Below are 19,316 nucleotides of genomic sequence, written 5' to 3'. Positions count from 1 at the left end.
CAATCAGTCTGTCTGTCCTGTCAGAGAGAGAGCTGGTTTGTGATTGGATTAATGACCTCACAAGACACCACTGGGAGTGAGGCTGCATGGAGAAAACCAATTACGGCAATCACTAGTCCCTTTGAATTAAATTAACAAGAGACATGCTGCTCGACAGGGGCTGCATCCCAAATGGACCCTATTCCCTAGCTAGTACACTACTTTTGAGCAGAGCGCTATGGGGCCTGGAATATAGGGAACATGGTGCCATTTGGGACGCTCCCAGCTTTTATATTGATCTTTACACGGTCTGAGCGATTGCATGTGAAACTGTTACACTCTGTTTTAGAAGTCAATTATGTATTGTATATGACTCTAAATGCTGTGAAGAATGCTAGGCTATAGTTAAGTGATAATGCCCGAGAAGCCAGTGTTTGGAGGATATACAGTGGGGGAAAAAAGTATTTAGTCAGCCACCAATTGTGCAAGTTGTCCCACTTAAAAAGATGAGAGAGGCCTGTAATTTTCATCATAGGTACACGTCAACTATGACAGACAAAATGAGAAAAAAAAAATCCAGAAAATCACATTGTAGGATTTTTAATGAATTTATTTGCAAATTATGGTGGAAAATAAGTATTTGGTCAATAACAAAAGTTTCTCAATACTTTGTTATATACCCTTTGTTGGCAATGAAACAGGTCAAACGTTTTCTGTAAGTCTTCACAAGGTTTTCACACACTGTTGCTGGTATTTTGGCCCATTCCTCCATGCAGATCTCCTCTAGAGCAGTGATGTTTTGGGGCTGTCGCTGGGCAACACGGACTTTCAACTCCCTCCAAAGATTTTCTATGGGGTTGAGATCTGGAGACTGGCTAGGCCACTCCAGGACCTTGAAATGCTTCTTACGAAGTCACTCCTTCGTTGCCCGGGCGGTGTGTTTGGGATCATTGTCATGCTGAAAGACCCAGCCACGTTTCATCTTCAATGCCCTTGCTGATGGAAGGAGGTTTTCACTCAAAATCTCATGATACATGGCCCCATTCATTCTTTCCTTTACACGGATCAGTTGTCCTGGTCCCTTTGCAGAAAAACAGCCCCAAAGCATGATGTTTCCACCCCCATGCTTCACAGTAGGTATGGTGTTCTTTGGATGCAACTCAGCATTCTTTGTCCTTCAAACACGACGAGTTGAGTTTCTACCAAAAAGTTATATTTTGGTTTCATCTGACATTTTCCCAATCCTCTTCTGGATCATCCAAATGCACTCTAGCAAACTTCAGATGGGCCTAGACATGTACTGGCTTAAGCAGGGGGACACGTCTTGCACTGCAGGATTTGAGTCCCTGGCGGCGTAGTGTGTTACTGATGGTAGGCTTTGTTACTTTGGTCCCAGCTCTCTGCAGGTCATTCACTAGGTCCCCCCGTGTGGTTCTGGGATTTTTGCTCACCGTTCTTGTGATCATTTTGACCCCACGGGGTGAGATCTTGCGTGGAGCCCCAGATCGAGGGAGATTATCAGTGGTCTTGTATGTCTTCCATTTCCTAATAATTGCTCCCACAGTTGAGTTCTTCAAACCAAGCTGCTTACCTATTGCAGATTCAGTCTTCCCAGCCTGGTGCAGGTCTACAATTTTGTTTCTGGTGTCCTTTGACAGCTCTTTGGTCTTGGCCATAGTGGAGTTTGGAGTGTGACTGTTTGAGGTTGTGGACAGGTGTCTTTTATACTGATAACAAGTTCAAACAGGTGCCATTAATACAGGTAACGAGTGGAGGACAGAGGAGCCTCTTAAAGAAGAAGTTACAGGTCTGTGAGAGCCAGAAATCTTGCTTGTTTGTAGGTGACCAAATACTTATTTTCCACCGTAATTTGCAAATAAATTCATTAAAAATCCTACAATGATGATTTTCTGGATTTTTTTTCTCAATTTGTCTGTCATAGTTGACGTGTACCTATGATGAAAATTACAGGCCTCTCTCATCTTTTTAAGTGGGAGAACATGCACAGTTGGTGGCTGACTAAATACTTTTTTTCCCCACTGTATTGGCACAGGTGTTGTCGGGCCAGCAAACCGTGCCAATATATCCTCCAAACACCGGCTTCAAGGACATTATCACTTTTATACAACGGGTTACCAACATAATCAAATAATGATTGACATATTTTCATTAAAAACGTTATTTTCATGTATTTATTTAAACTATTAAATCCTTCCACAAGATATAGTCCCAACACAAATCTAGGGTTGCTACCCAAGCCGGATGGTCGTTCGTTCTATCGGTTCGGTTGCCAGAGACACGACCCAGTCGTTGTCTTTTTGTTCTGTATCCCTGTCGTTCGTTCGAAATGTTCCATTGCTATACTGGCTGGCAACGTTCCTATCCCTTCCTTGCTAGCTAGCCAACTACGGCTAACTTACAGTCAGGTCAAACACTGCAGCCAGAATAACAACAGTAGCTGCATTTGCATTTGTTTAAGCTGTTTGGATGCATCCATAACAATGAGCTAATGAGGCGCGTTTTCGCCTGGTATAGAAAATGTGCTCTCTTGTCAGGACACAGTTGTTCAGCGGAGCTAGCCAACAACACAGCTAACACAATCACTTCAAACTGAAGCTGGACTTAATTTCCTTTTACCTTTTTTCAACTGACATTTCTTTGTATTTCTCCATAAAACTGATGCCAGCTGATTCATGATTTCGACTGGCTGAGAAACGCTGCCTGCCTGTCTGTCTCGTCCTGACTCCCGACACGTTCATTACTATGGGACAGCAGGAGATCGAATTCTGAACACTGAAACAATGTTGCAAATGACGGAGAGACAGACAGCAAGGTTTATACAAATCTCTTGAAAACGAAATGTTAGTCTAAAAGAAATGTGAGATAATGTCTAGATGCTTTTATAGTGGAGATCAAGTTTATAAGTTGCCAGGCTGGGCTGATGAGACAGTGGATTGCGCAGTCAGATGGAACAGAGTAAATAGACATTTTAACGTCATAGATTTAGCCGTTGGTAACTTGTGGAATAGACACCGGCTGGAATGTGGTTTTGACCAATCAGCATTCAGGACAAGACCCACCCGTTGTATAACAGTCTGTTATACAGCCCATTCACCCTGCTACTGTAATGGTGTTTGGGTGTAAACAGGGTCTAGCTCAACCAGATAAGTAGTGCTCTATATAAAAGCTCTTGGCTGTTTTCTAATGGGGTTTTCTAATGGGGTTTTCTAATGGGGGTTTTCTAATGGGGGTTTTCTGTGAAAAACACAGTGCAGGATCAGCTTTTCCACACACAGGCAGGCACAAGTGTGAACGCAGACACACGTGCACACAAGTACACACACACACAATAACATCCGGACATGCCAATCCTTCTGTAGCCTGCAGGATCGTGAGGTGAGTGACTCTCTCTTATTGGCTCCTGAGGATGTTTATAGTGTGCTTACATTGTCCATCAAACATCCTGATCCCTCTCCCCCCTCTCTCTCTCTCTCTCTCTCTCTCTCTCTCTCTCTCTCTCTCTCTCTCTCTCTCTCTCTCTCTCTCTCTCTCTCTCTCTCTCTCTCCTCATCCATCCATCCATCCATCCATCCATCCATCTCTCTCTCTCTCTCTCTCTCTCTCTCTCTCTCTCTCTCTCTCTCTCTCTCTCTCTCTCTCTCTCTCTCCTCATCCATCCCTCTCTCTTTCTCTCTCCATCTCTCTCTCTTCTCCCCCCCCCATCCCTCTCTCTCTCTCTCCTCGTCCATCAGCTCTCATCCTCTGTTTCTGTCTCTTCCCCCTAACCCAAACACAGACCCTGACACTGACGCACGGGGAGCAGTGGAAAATGGAAGAAACCGTCCAATAAATTATATTAGTGGGAACAACCTGTAAAGAGAGGACTGGGGAAGAGGGTTTGGCTTTGGAAAGGAAAGGAAAATGCTCTTCTTGCACTAGGGACTCTTTTACAGTCGTGTAGGAAATGGTGAAATGGTGTGTAAGAAAGGCAACAGTGAATAGTAGTTAGTTAGTAGAGCAAGAGATTCATTTCCTTGAACCTCTAGCCTAGCACTTGGTGAGAACTGTGTCTCTAGTGACAGTCTCTTCAAATAAATGTTAGCACACGTGAGATTTGATTCTGGGTTCCAAGGTAAGTGAGTTGGGAGAGAGAGGACTGGGGAAGAGGCAGGTTTGAGTGTCTGGTGGGTTCTGGGTTCCAAGGTAAGTGAGTTGGGAGAGAGAGGACTGGGGAAGAGGCAGGTTTGAGTGTCTGGTGGGTTTTTTAGAGCTACGTGGTTGCGTCCCAGATGGCATTCTATTCCCTATATAGTTCACTACTTTTGACCAGGGATGAATAAAAAAAATCTATGGATCTAGCTTGAAGGTCCAGATTTGAATTTGAGGGATATAGTGCATAGGGTGCCATTTTGGACGCATGCCTTGTCCTAGTTATCAGGTCAGGGGATTCTAGCCTTGAGAATCTAGGGAAAAAGGAGTCAAGCCAGTGAATTATTCAGAGTTGCTTCTTTTAGTCGTGTACACACTCCCCCCACAGCTTTTACACACGCGCATGCACGGGCGCACACACACACACACACGTGCATGCACCCACATACGTGGGCGTGCACACCCACACACACAGACACACACAACCATACACACATAGAGGTTGTCGGGAGGGGGGGGGGGGGGGCACACACACACTCCGCACAGGTTATCCTCAGTCAGCGGGCCAGAGCTGTCATTCATGAATGATGTGCTGTTGTGAATGTTGTGTGTCTGTCGTTGTGAATGTTGTGTGTCTGTCGTTGTGAATGATGTGTGTCTGTCGTTGTGAATGATGTGTGTCTGTCGTTGTGAATGATGTGTGTCTGTCGTTGTGAATGATGTGTGTCTGTCATTGTGAATGATGTGTCTGTCGTTGTGAATGATGTGTGTCTGTCGTTGTGAATGATGTGTGTCTGTCGTTGTGAATGATGTGTGTCTGTCGTTGTGAATGATGTGTGTCTGTCATTGTGAATGATGTGTCTGTCGTTGTGAATGATGTGTGTCTGTCGTTGTGAATTATGTGTGTCTGTCATTGTGAATGATGTGTCTGTCGTTGTGAATGATGTGTGTCTGTCGTTGTGAATGATGTGTGTCTGTCGGTGTGAATGATGTGTGTCTGTCGTTGTGAATGATGTGTGTCTGTCGTTGTGAATGATGTGTGTCTGTCATTGTGAATGATGTGTCTTTCGTTGTGAATTATGTGTGTCTGTCATTGTGAATGATGTGTCTGTCGTTGTGAATGATGTGTGTCTGACGTTGTGAATGATGTGTGTCTGTCATTGTGAATGATGTGTCTGTCGTTGTGAATGATGTGTGTCTGTCGTTGTGAATGATGTGTGTCTGTCGTTGTGAATGATGTGTGTCTGTCATTGTGAATGATGTGTGTCTTTCGTTGTGAATTATGTGTGTCTGTCATTGTGAATGATGTGTCTGTCGTTGTGAATGATGTGTGTCTGTCGTTGTGAATGATGTGTGTCTGTCGTTGTGAATTATGTGTGTCTGTCGTTGTGAATGATGTGTGTCTGTCGTTGTGAATTATATGTGTCTGTCATTGTGAATGATGTGTGTCTGTCGTTGTGAATTATGTGTGTCTGTCGTTGTGAATTATGTGTGTCTGTCGTTGTGAATTATATGTGTCTGTCGTTGTGAATGTTGTGTGTCTGTCGTTGTGAATGATGTGTGTCTGTCGTTGTGAATTATGTGTGTCTGTCGTTGTGAATGTTGTGTGTCAGTCATTGTGAATAATGTGTGTGTGTCATTGTGAATGATGTGTCTGTCGTTGTGAATGATGTGTGTCTGTGGTTGTGAATGATGTGTGTCTGTTGTTGTATCCTCCAGTGGGTTTAGGAAGAGCAATATGAAAGATAATGAGTGGTGGGGAAGTGGCAGTCAGCAGGGTATTGATCAAATATGTTGAGGAACAACAAGGAGACTATTTCAACTTAGATTCTAAGGTTTAATATGGGCTAAATACAATTTGATTTATTAGATTCATAAGGTGTTGCTATTTAGGTAATGCCTTGTAAATAACATGCTTCTTTGGCAACTTCAATAGACCCTACTACTAGTAATAACACATTGTAATAATGGCAGGTATATTTTTCAACAAGAGCAAAAGCCAAACAAATTCCAGTGGGATAATATATATCAGTATTAAGTGGTTTTATTTTCTCACACTGTGTAAAATCGGTGTGCTAGATAAAATCTGCTGCGTAAACAGCCTGGTCTCATAGACTAAATGTAACATATTAAAAGTAAATCAGCGACACTCAAATTAGTATGATATTTTACGTTTGGTATGGTTACATAAGACAGATGGTTACTTAGGGAAAAAATAATAGTAGGGTGGTTGGTTGGGCGTTTAACACAAACATCTAGAAACCCAAAGGTTGTGAGTTCAAATCTCATCACAGACAATTTTAGCTAATTAGCAACTTTTCAACTACTTAGAACAGTGGTCACCAAACTACGGCCCGCGGGCCAAATACGGCCCGTCAGCACATTTGGCCCGGCCCTCTGAACAATACCAGAGACGCTATCAGATTTTTTTCCTATTTGGCCTCCAGAAAAAAAATCCTAGGCCCGGCCCTGTCAAAGAGAGAACGGAATAATGGCGAAAATGTTAGGTAAGAGAAAAATTGATTCAGAATGCAGGGTATTTAACCTGCAGTGGACAAACTATTATTTTTTTGTTCAATGCAAAGAAAAGGCTGTTTGTCTCATCTGTCAAGAGACGGTGGCGGTATTCAAAGAATACAATCTTCGCCGACACTATGAATCCCGTCACAAAGACAAGTACGATAGCTTGCAAGGCCAAATACGAGCAGACAAACTCTCAAAGCTAAAAAGTGGACTACTATCTCAGCAGAAAACATTTGTACGCCAAGCTCAGCTGAACCAGGCATCCGTTCGGGCCAGCTTTCGGGTTGCTAAACTGATAGCAAGCAGCGGTAAGCCTTTCACTGACGGAGAGTTTGTTAAGAAATGTATGGATGCTGTCGCGGAGGAGGTGTGTCCCGAGAAGAAAGATGCATTTAATGCCGTAAGTCTGTCGGCGAGTACAATCACCAGACGCGTTGAAGAAATCGGGAGTAATGTATATGCCCAGCTGCAGCAGAAGACGAAAGAATTTGACCTTTTTTCATTAGCACTGGATGAGAGCACGGACGTGCAAGACACAGCGCAACTGCTCATTTTTATTCGTGGAGTTAGCGCAAACTTTGAGATATGCGAGGAGCTGGCAGCCCTCCAAAGTCTCAAAGGGACTACAACGGGAGAGGATATTTTTGACAAAGTGTGCCAAACCATGGAGAAGTTGGACCTGGACTGGTCAAAGCTAGCTAGCATCACGACTGACGGGGCTCCTAGCATGGTGGGCGAAACTCGCGGTCTAATAGGACGCATGAACCGGGAGTTGGAAAAAAGGGGTCTCACCGCCCCGCTACGAGTCCACTGCCTAATTCACCAGCAAGCACTGTGCTGCAAAGTGTTGACGTGGGATTCTGTAATGAAGGTTGTGGTGTCGTGCATAAACTTCATCAGAGCAAAGGGACTTAAACACAGGCAGTTCCAAGAATTCCTGTCTGAACTGGAGTCTACGCACGGAGATGTGCTGTACTACACAGAGGTCCGATGGCTGAGCCGGGGCAGAGTTTTGAGGCGTTTTTACGAGCTGCTACCCGAAATTAACGCATTTCTTCATTTAAAAGACAAAACGGTCCCAGAGCTGATCGACCCAGAATGGAAATGGCACCTCGCATTTTTAACAGACGTGACAGAAATACTTAACAGCCTTAACTTGCAGCTACAAGGCGAGGGGAAACTCATTTGCGACATGTATTCACACATAAAAGCATTTGAGGTGAAATTAGCGCTGCTTTTGGAACAAGTGAAAAAGCGCAACTTCGTCCATCTTCCTGCTACCCAAAACCTGTCGACAGAGAACCCAGCGGTCCCGTTCCCAGCTGAAAAGTGCGTGGAAGCACTGGAAATGCTGAAGGCGGAGTTCGGTGTGCGATTCAGTGAACTACATGTTCATGCAAAATAAATCCGTCTTTTTCAGAACCCCTTTGTTGCCGACATTGATGAAGCCCAGCCTTCATATCAGTTTGAGTTGGCTGAGTTACAGAACTGTGATGTTCTGAAAGACGCATTCAAGCCCAACAGTCTCATTGACTTCTATGCCGCCCTCCCAAACGACACATATCCAAACATCAAAAAACACGCAATGAAAATGTCCACAGTTTTTGGCAGCACGTATATCTGCGAGAAAACCTTTTCTCGCATGAAACTGCTGAAAACTCCGATGAGATCAAGATTGACAGATGAACATTTGCATCAGTGCTTGAGACTGGCTGTAACTAGAATGGAACCTGATATTCAACTTCTCACCAGCCAGATGCAGGCCCACAGTTCACACTGATGAACATACATAGGTAAGCTCACTTTTCTGACTTGAATGAGTCATTCTGAGCATAAACAAATATAATCATAATAAAATCTACTGGGATAAAATCCATCTTTACAACCATACTGGTAGTGAAATGTATTGTGCTGTGTAGGTGCTGTATCACTTAGTTCAGTTTCTCAACCTGCTTCCTTTGTGGTTTTCACAGGGAAGTTGATGAGAGAGAGCTTTTAACAGCGGTGTCTACAAGCTTACTGGAACCTACAAAAGGATTATAAGGAAGGAACACAAGAACTTTAAGAGACTGCTCATATGTGTCAGAGAGATTCTGCTCTGACAACTGAGCTGAACTTTTATCTGTTAAGATTGTGCATGGCACAACAGAAAGTTAATGTTCCATGGCTTTTTTTTCTATGAAGAACCCAGAGAGAGTTATTTAGTTATTATTTATTTCATAAATAGTGTTATTTATTTCCTGTTTTTTCTGTGAAGAACTCAGAGAGGGTTATTTAGTTATTATTTATTTCATTAATAGTGTTATTATTTGTTTCCTGACTTTTTTCCTGTAAAGAACCTGGAAAGGGTTATTTGGTTATGTGTGGCTTTCTGGAAAACAATAAATTTTTTAAGCTCCCCTACGATCGTCACACTTTTTCTGTTACAAACTGACACCGGCCCCCCATCAGAGAAGGGAAAAGTTATGTGGCCCTCACAGGAAAAAGTTTGGGGACCCCTGACTTAGAATGTTAGCTAATCCTTCCCCTAACCTTAACCCTGTTAGCTAACCCTTCCCCTAACCCTAACCTTAACCCTTTAACCTAACTCCTAAACTTAACCCTAATCTTAACCCTAACCCCTAGCCTAGCTAACGTTAGCCAGCTAGCTAATGTTAGCCTCCTAGCCACCTAGCTAGAATTTGTAACATATCATACGTTTTGCAAATTCGTAATATTTAATATGTTTGGCAAATTCGTGGCATATTGATTGTATGTTTTTGCAAATTTGTAACATATAATACGAAATTGGTGATAGACATCCACAAATTAATACATACCATAACATATCATACTAAATGAAGTGTCCAGATTTACATACAGAATAATACGAAATGCTCTGAGACCAGGTTGGCGTAAATTGTATTTTTTCAAGATTCTATTGGGGAAAACTGCCTCCCCATGCAAGCCTGGTGTCTTCATATATCCCTTGTATAGGATGGATAGGCTACAGTATCTTTTCCCTCTGCATCAGCCCCAGTCTCATCAGATCACTCACACTATCCCTGCCACTCCGATGCACAGCAGTTACACCACGGCCCGCCGTGATCGATCCTTCCTCTCTGCTACAAGCTGCAACCGGCTCTGAGTCACCAACCACCCGCCCCCGGGAACAGCGCTTCAGGGAGTCTGGTGGGCTGGCAGCGGGTAGCGGGCACGACATGTCTGGCTCGGGACGGGCAGGGGGGTCCAGGGGAGGATAGATAAATGAAAGTGAGGGAGATGGTGGATGCCAGAGGCACGCGTGCCGTAGCAAATTGCAGCAATTGTCTCTACTGTATTGCATGTGAAGAGAGCGCGAGAGAGAGAGCGAGAGAGAGAGAGAGAGGGAGAAAGAGAGAGAGAGAGAGAGAGAGAGAGAGAGATAGAGAGAGAGAGAGAGAGAGAGAGAGAGAGAGAGAGAGAGAGAGAGAGAGAGAAGAGAGAGAGAGAGAGAGAGCTCAGCCTCACGCCTTGGCAGGATACTGCAGAACCGGGGAAGGGAGGGGGGAATGAGGGAGGGGAATCGAATTAAAAGAAGAAAAATAAAAAGCGACTGAGGGAGAGCTGTGGAACCGAGGGGCCGGATGTGGATGCACGAGAGAGGACGAGAGAGATAGTGGAAGACTACCGAGCTGAGGTTTAAAGAAGAGTAACGAGAAGAAGCATCTAAAGTTCCACAGTCAGTCAAAGAAGAGATTGGTACCACACCAGCTTCAGGGATGTAGGCGAAGAGGGGAGAGCTCAGCCTTTCCGAGCTCATCACTATGAAGAAACATTCGGCCAGGGTTGCCCCGCTGTCCGCTTGCAACAGCCCCGTGCTCACCTTAACGAAAGTAAAAGGTAGGGAGAACTCCGTTCCGTGACTTGACTTGGGTCGTGCTTAAAGCCCGATGTGGTATTTGTCTACCTAGTATTTGTAGCCTATTTTACATTCACCCTTGAAACCTAAATCTTGTAGTGTCCAAGGTTAGGCTTGTAAAGCCTACAAGTTTGGTGTTGTGTGACTGTGGCAGAGAAACTTGGGTCAGTCAGGGGTGATGAATGGTGTTCGTGAACAAGTTGTCCGCTTTGAAGCACCGATTAACTTTTATAGATGTACCGTCGCGTGCCAAGACGCTTTGGATTACCAACGGAATGAAATCCCCCCCCCCCCCTTTACCCTTCACGGTAATTAGAGATGCGTGCAGTAAGACTTTATCGTAATAGACCATCAATGCTTCCAATTACACTTTTAACTACCCTGGGAAAATGTCTACATCATTTTGGGAGATAATAACGTTGTTGCAGTCATTTATTCGCACAATCTCTTGTTTTGCTGTGTTGTGTAAAAGCCAGACTGTATTCTGTTCTGCACTTTCAAAACGGTAATTAATTAATTTCCCACCAACCTCATCTGCATAATCGTCACAAAATATAATAACACATTAAAATTGATTTGGCGAGGCCTGTAAAATGCAAATCAGACAACAGATTTATGGCCAATGGAAGTTTTGTCCTGTGCAAAATGCAGCGGGCCATTGAAGTGTCGCGCTGCTTGTCCATCATGAGTGAGTGCATGTGGGGAGCATGAAGTTGTTATTGTAGCAGAACAGGGCAGGGACACCCCTCCTCACGCACGCACACACACACATGCACACACACACACACACACACACACACACACACACACACACACACATATATATATATAAAAAATATATATTAATTGACAGGCCCCAATGGGATAAAAATGCTACCCAAACTCCTTGCTCTGGCCAAACGCTACGCCACGCCCACGGATGTTAGTTTCTTCTCAGCAATGACTCTGGATCTGAGTACCTCCCCAACGATTTCTAGAACACAAACACATTCTAACCATTCTGATTGGTCCCAGAAACCGATGGGCTTGGGCCATAGCCAGAACACATGTGGGTAAAGCGATGTTTTGAAAATTCATCATTGGCTTTGATACTCACCACAAACGACTTCAACGACGTAAACCTTTATGAACCCTACCAGTAAACAGGTAGTAAACCTTTATGAACCCTACCAGTAAACAGATACTAAACCTTTATGAACCCTACCCTTAAACAGGTAGTAAACCTTTATGAACCCTACCAGTAAACAGGTAGTAAACCTTTATAACCCTACCAGTAAACAGGTAGTAAACCTTTATGAACCCTACCAGTAAACAGGTAGTAAACCTTTATGAACCCTACCAGTAAACAGGTAGTAAACCTTTATGAACCCTACCAGTAAACAGGTAGTAAACCTTTATGAACCCTACCCTTAAACAGGTAGTAAACCTTTATGAACCCTACCAGTAAACAGGTAGTAAACCTTTATAACCCTACCAGTAAACAGGTAGTAAACCTTTATGAACCCTACCAGTAAACAGGTAGTAAACCTTTATGAACCCTACCAGTAAACAGGTAGCAAACCTTTATGAACCCTACCAGTAAACAGGTAGTAAACCTTTATGAACCCTACCAGTAAACAGGTAGTAAACCTTTATGAACCCTACCAGTAAACAGGTAGTAAACCTTTATGAACCCTACCAGTAAACAGGTAGTAAACCTTTATGAACCCTACCAGTAAACAGGTAGTAAACCTTTATGAACCCTACCAGTAAACAGGTAGTAAACCTTTATGAACCCTACCAGTAAACAGGTAGTAAACCTTTATGAACCCTACCAGTAAACAGGTAGTAAACCTTTATGAACCCTACCAGTAAACAGGTAGTAAACCTTTATGAACCCTACCAGTAAACAGGTAGTAAACCTTTATGAACCCTACCAGGAAACAGGTAGTAAACCTTTATGAACCCTACCAGTAAACAGGTAGTAAACCTTTATGAACCCTACCAGTAAACAGGTAGTAAACCTTTATGAACCCTACCAGTAAACAGGTAGTAAACCTTTATGAACCCTACCAGTAAACAGGTAAGTAAACCTTTATGAACCCTACCAGTAAATAGGTAGTAAACCTTTATGAACCCTACCAGTAAACAGGTAGTAAACCTTTATGAACCCTACCAGTAAACAGGTAGTAAACCTTTATGAACCCTACCAGTAAACAGGTAGTAAACCTTTATGAACCCTACCAGTAAACAGGTAGTAAACCTTTATGAACCCTACCAGTAAACAGGTAGTAAACCTTTATGAACCCTACCAGTAAACAGGTAGTAAACCTTTATGAACCCTACCAGGAAACAGGTAGTAAACCTTTATGAACCCTACCAGTAAACAGGTAGTAAACCTTTATGAACCCTACCAGTAAACAGGTAGTAAACCTTTATGAACCCTACCAGGAAACAGGTAGTAAACCTTTATGAACCCTACCAGTAAACAGGTAGTAAACCTTTATGAACCCTACCAGTAAACAGGTAGTAAACCTTTATGAACCCTACCAGTAAACAGGTAGTAAACCTTTATGAACCCTACCAGTAAACAGGGAAGTAAACCTTTATGAACCCTACCAGTAAATAGGTAGTAAACCTTTATGAACCCTACCAGTAAACAGGTAGTAAACCTTTATGAACCCTACCAGTAAACAGGTAGTAAACCTTTATGAACCCTACCAGTAAACAGGTAGTAAACCTTTATGAACCCTACCAGTAAACAGGTAGTAAACCTTTATGAACCCTACCAGTAAACAGGTAGTAAACCTTTATGAACCCTACCAGTAAACAGGTAGTAAACCTTTATGAACCCTACCAGGAAACAGGTAGTAAACCTTTATGAACCCTACCAGTAAACAGGTAGTAAACCTTTATGAACCCTACCAGCAAACAGGTAGTAAACCTTTATGAACCCTACCAGTAAACAGATAGTAAACATGTAGTATAATGGCTAAGATTAGGATCTTAGATCAGTGTGGGGCAACTTGTCCCCGGAGTCTCAACCAGAGGCTTACTTTACATTATTCACTCTGTAAAATACCTATTCCTTTTATGTCAGACCAATGCTTCCAATGCTTTCTTTGCCTCCTCCTTGGTTAAGTTGCTGTGTGTGTCCTTCCTTCTAGCGTTACCAGTGACCCACAGAGCATTCTAGTGTGTTTTAGAGTTCCACTATGATCACAGAACATTCTAGTGTGTTTTAGAGTTCCACTATGATCACAGAACATTCTAGTGTATATCCTAGAGTTTACAATAATAATAATTTATTGTTATTAACTTCTGTAGCGCTTTTCATAACAGAAATCTCAAAGCACTTCATAAGCAAAAACCAAATAAGCAATATATCATGACAGGTCAACCAATAGAGGTCAAGTCTTTGAATGATGCATCCTCTGCAGATGTATAGGGTCAGTTCATGGCTTGAGCGGATGGAGCTGGTCAGATGATCTTGTAGAGGGCAAGTCTGGGAACCAGCCTGACTCGTATAGCCACTGGACTTTTGTTTTTGTTTTGGTCATTTAGCAGACGCTCTTATCCCTCTTATCCAGAGCGACTTACAGGAGCAATTAGGGTTAAGTGCCTTGCTCAAGGGCACATCGACAGATGTTTCACCTAGTCGGCTCTGGGATTAGAACCAGCGACCTTTCGGTTACTGGCACAACGCTCTCCTCTTCCACTCTGTGAAGCACCCACTTGGGTGATGCCACGGCAGCTCTTGGCGCCAGAAAGCTGACCACACAAAGTTCAGAATAGTAGCCAGTCATCCTCTCTACGAGCCCTCTACCTCACCACTGCTGTAGTCCTCTATCTCCCATTCCTCTCACACTTCAAGCGAATCCTCACATTATTTTTCAAAAGATCAGGAACTGGCAGCCAGGTGACATAAAAATGCTGGTAATGTGTCCAGATGCATTTTTCAAACAAAAACATTAGCCAGCTAGTTAGCTAGCTAGCTAGCCAAGCCAAAAAGAGTTGACCTATCAGTCAATCTGTAAGTCCAGCATACTACTAGAAGAAGAAGCTCCACTACTAGAAGATTACAGGAGTACACAGAGGAAACTAAGCATTTCCTGTTGAGATCGTAAGGAAGAGGACGGACTAATTACAGTTTCGCATTCACAGCTGGATGTTGAGTGTGTGTGTGTGTGTGTGTGTGTGTGTGTGCATGCATGTGTCCTAAAGCTGTGTTTATATTGCTGAATCGCTCTACAGTCCCAGCGGTCTCTGATGTCTCCAAACCCTGTTGTCCCTGTGTGCTCCAGCAGCGTCTGAAGGGTGAGCGTCTCTCTCAGTGGGATTCCTCTCGTGCTGTTGTGTACAGAGAGACTGACACACACACACACACACACACACACACACACACACACACACACACACACACACACACACACATTTTGAATCTTGACCTGTAGACCTAGAGCTTTTGTAAAAGAAGCAAGCGTAGCGTCAGTGAATATTCATGAACCTTCTCTGTCCACCCTAGAGAAACTGTTTTACAGTACAGACTGACGTTATCTTTAGCTTTACAGAGGGACATGCAGTGAGAGAATTAGCATTTACTTTTTAATCAACTTTATGAAGTGGAGTAGTTTGATTGTCCCAATGGAGGATTTGTTTAGTAAGTGGACATTGAAGCACAGTCTCATACACATCAACACAGTTACTATGACACCGAAATAGATCCGTGTTCAGTGGCCTCACTGGCTTTGAAGAATGACCTGTCAGCCTAAGAGATATGAGGGTTAGGGTTCAATCTCCAGTGAAATCATATACGGTGTAGTTAGGAAAGAGGATAGAGAATTGTATTCCTATGTGTTTGATAGCCTAGTATATAGTTTGGCCAGTTTATTTTGATGGATTGCCAGTTGCAGGAAAGAGAGGATGAGTCAGTGTCCACAGGAGAAGCTGACAAGTGTACATTGCTAGAGTGTATTGAAAGAGAAGGAGAGAAGATTAGAGGAGAGGAGAAGAGAGGGGGGGACAGGAGAGGGAGAGGGAGAGGGGGAGGGAGAGGGGGAGGAGAGAGTTAGGGAAAGAGGAGGGAAAGTATTACAGAGTGTGGAGAGAAGATGAAAGGACAGAAGAGGAGAGGGTGATGGAAGAGAGGAGAGTACTGAACAAGACAGGAGAGAGTGAACGGAGGGAGGTATTGCAGGGGCATGACCGGGAGGAGAGTGTATGGAGACAATATCCTCTGTAGCTCAGTTGGTAGGGCATGGTGCTTGCACCGCCAGGGTTGTGGGTTCGATTCACGCCACCCATATGTAAAAATGTATGCACGCATAAAAGTGTCTGCTAAATGGCATATGTTATTTATATATTAGAAGATGAGAGGACAGGAGGGAGTGAGCAGAGGGAGGAGAAGAGGAGAGGGAGGAGGGCCGTTATTACAGAGCAGCAATAGAGATTTCCATGTGAACAGCCTGCTGAGGAGAGGACATGACAGACAGAGGAGAGAAGAGGACAGACAGACAGACAGACAGACAGGTGAGAGGACAGACAGACAGGTGAGAGGACAGACAGACAGACAGGTGAGAGGACAGACAGACAGACAGACAGGTGAGAGGACAGACGGACAGACAGGTGAGAGGACAGACAGACAGGTGAGAGGACAGACGGACAGACAGGTGAGATGACAGACAGACAGACAGGTGAGAGGACAGACAGACAGACAGGTGAGAGGACAGACAGACAGGTGAGAGGACAGACGGACAGACAGGTGAGATGACAGACAGACAGGTGAGAGGACAGACAGACAGAGGAGAGAAGAGGACATGACAGACAGACAGGTGAGAGGACAGACAGACAGACAGACAGGTGAGAGGACAGACAGACAGGTGAGAGGACAGACGGACAGACAGGTGAGATGACAGACAGACAGACAGGTGAGAGAACAGACAGACAGACAGGTGAGAGGACAGACAGACAGACAGGTGAGAGGACAGACAGACAGACAGACATGTGAGATGACAGACAGAGAGGAGAGGAGAGGAGAGGAGAGGAGAGGAGAGGAGAGGAGAGGAGAGGAGAGGAGAGGAGAGGAGAGGAGCAGCTGAGATTGTCCTGTTTTAAACATCCTGCTCCCTCCGTGATGTCAACATACAGTACACCCACTCTGCAGGTGGAGTGAATCACAGGGCCCCTGCGTACAAATACCATTGTGTGTGTGTGGGTGTGGGTGTGTGCTCACCACTTTTCAGACAGACACCCAGCCTGCTTACCGTACAGAGAAGTGAGTCACCCTCTGTCCTCTCATTTTATCCAAAACAACTTATTTCTATTTATTATGGATCCCCATAATAGTCATGCATGCATACATTTTTCGTATGGGTGGCCCCAGTGAGAATCGAATCCACAGAGTCAAAACCAAGCTACTAAATAATGCTGGGTTCCAAATTGACCCCTAGCCCCTGGTCCCTAACCCCTAGTCCCTAACCCCTAGTCTCTAGCCCCTAACCCCTAGTCCATAACCCCTAGTCCCTAGCCCCTAACCGCTAGTCCCTAACCCCTAGCCCCTAACCACTCCTGTAGATTTGGGGGGACCCCACCCAGACCATCAAAAGACAAGGTGAAGCAATTACCTCCAATCCTTTCAAAGGAGGGTCTACAGAGGGTCAGAACTGCACTAAAATCTTTCCCTATAGTGGTATGATTACTATTTAAGCCTGAGAATGAATTTGGTAAAACACACCTTAACCACACAGGGGCTGTCTGAATCGACACCCCATACAGGACACTACTATTGACCAGGGCCCAAGTCCCGTGTAGCTCAACTGGTAGAGCATGGTGTTTGCAACGCCAGGGTTGTGGGTTTGATTCCAACGGGGGGCCAGTATGAAAATGTATGCACTTACAAACTGTAAGTCGCTCTGGATAAGAGTGTATGCTAAATGACTAAAATGTAAAATAAGGTCATTTCAGATACAGCCAGGGTATTGTAGAACACAAAACCAAAACCCCACATACACTCACAAGGTAGAAACCCCATATAGGACACTGCTATTGGCCATAAGGTCACAAGGTAGACACCCCATATAGGACACTACTATTGGCCATAAGGTCACAAGGTAGACACCCCATATAGGACACTACTATTGGCCATAAGGTCACAAGGTAGACACCCCATATAGGACACTACTATTGGCCATAAGGTCACAAGGTAGACACCCCATATAGGACACTACTATTGGCCATAAGGTCACAAGGTAGACACCCCATATAGGACACTACTATTGGCCATAAGGTCACAAGGTAGACACCCCATATAGGACACTACTATTGGCCATAAGGTCACAAGGTAGACACCCCATATAGGACACTACTATTGGCCATAAGGTCACAAGGTAGACACCCCATATAGGACACTACTATTGGCCATAAGGTCACAAGGTAGACACCCCATATAGGACACTACTATTGGCCATAAGGTCACAAGGTAGACACCCCATATAGGACACTACTATTGGCCATAAGGTCACAAGGTAGACACCCCATATAGGACACTACTATTGGCCATAAGGTCACAAGGTAGACACCCCATATAGGACACTACTATTGGCCATAAGGTCACAAGGTAGACACCCCATATAGGACACTACTATTGGCCATAAGGTCACAAGGTAGTCACCCCATATAGGACACTACTATTGGCCATAAGGTCACAAGGTAGTCACCCCATATAGGACACTACTATTGGCCATAAGGTCACAAGGTAGACACCCCATATAGGACACTACTATTGGCCATAAGGTCACAAGGTAGACACCCCATATAGGACACTACTATTGGCCATAAGGTCACAAGGTAGTCACCCCATATAGGACACTACTATTGGCCATAAGGTCACAAGGTAGACACCCCATATAGGACACTACTATTGGCCATAAGGTCACAAGGTAGACACCCCATATAGGACACTACTATTGGCCATAAGGTCACAAGGTAGACACCCGATATAGGACACTACTATTGGCCATAAGGCCACAAGGTAGACACCCCATATAGGACACTACTATTGGCCATAAGGTCACAAGGTAGACACCCCATATAGGACACTACTATTGGCCATAAGGCCACAAGGTAGACACCCCATATAGGACACTACTATTGGCCATAAGGTCACAAGGTAGACACCCCATATAGGACACTACTATTGGCCATAAGGTCACAAGGTAGTCACCCCATATAGGACACTACTATTGGCCATAAGGTCACAAGGTAGACACCCCATATAGGACACTACTATTGGCCATAAGGTCACAAGGTAGACACCCCATATAGGACACTACTATTGGCCATAAGGTCACAAGGTAGACACCCCATATAGGACACTACTATTGGCCATAAGGCCACAAGGTAGACACCCCATATAGGACACTACTATTGGCCATAAGGTCACAAGGTAGACACCCCATATAGGACACTACTATTGGCCATAAGGTCACAAGGTAGACACCCCATATAGGACACTACTATTGGCCATAAGGTCACAAGGTAGACACCCCATATAGGACACTACTATTGGCCATAAGGTCACAAGGTAGACACCCCATATAGGACACTACTATTGGCCATAAGGTCACAAGGTGTTGGTTGTTTAGGAGCACAGAGACAGACTTAAGTCTATGTCTGTTCTAGGTCTATAAGCTGGCAGGCCATCCATGGTTTGATTCGCTGTCTTCATCTTCTCTTCTCTTGAGTATTTACCTCTCTCTCTCTCTCTCTCTCTCTCTCTCTCTCTCTCTCTCTCTCTCTCTCTCTCTCT

General features: G+C 44.2%; 1 protein-coding gene across 1 annotated transcript in view; it reads left to right on the top strand.

Annotated features, from left to right (window-relative positions):
• Nucleotides 1–10,428: 10,428 nt before the first annotated feature.
• Nucleotides 10,429–19,316, top strand: part of LOC311119065 (solute carrier family 35 member F3-like) — a gene marked incomplete at its 3' end in the record, with an annotated part of 56,415 nt that continues 47,527 nt past the window's right edge. The window contains exon 1 of the mRNA XM_084193817.1: nucleotides 10,429–10,512. Within this exon, the coding sequence (XP_084049943.1) occupies nucleotides 10,437–10,512 (76 nt within the window). The 5' untranslated portion in view covers nucleotides 10,429–10,436. The remainder of the gene's footprint in view (nucleotides 10,513–19,316) is intronic.

Source organism: Coregonus lavaretus (genome assembly GCF_964263955.1).
Source record: "Coregonus lavaretus genome assembly, contig: HAP1_SCAFFOLD_1307, whole genome shotgun sequence".
NCBI classification, from domain to species: Eukaryota; Metazoa; Chordata; class Actinopteri; order Salmoniformes; family Salmonidae; genus Coregonus; species Coregonus lavaretus.
Note: the sequence above shows the minus strand (reverse complement) of the source record. Positions and strands in the feature narration are given on the sequence as shown.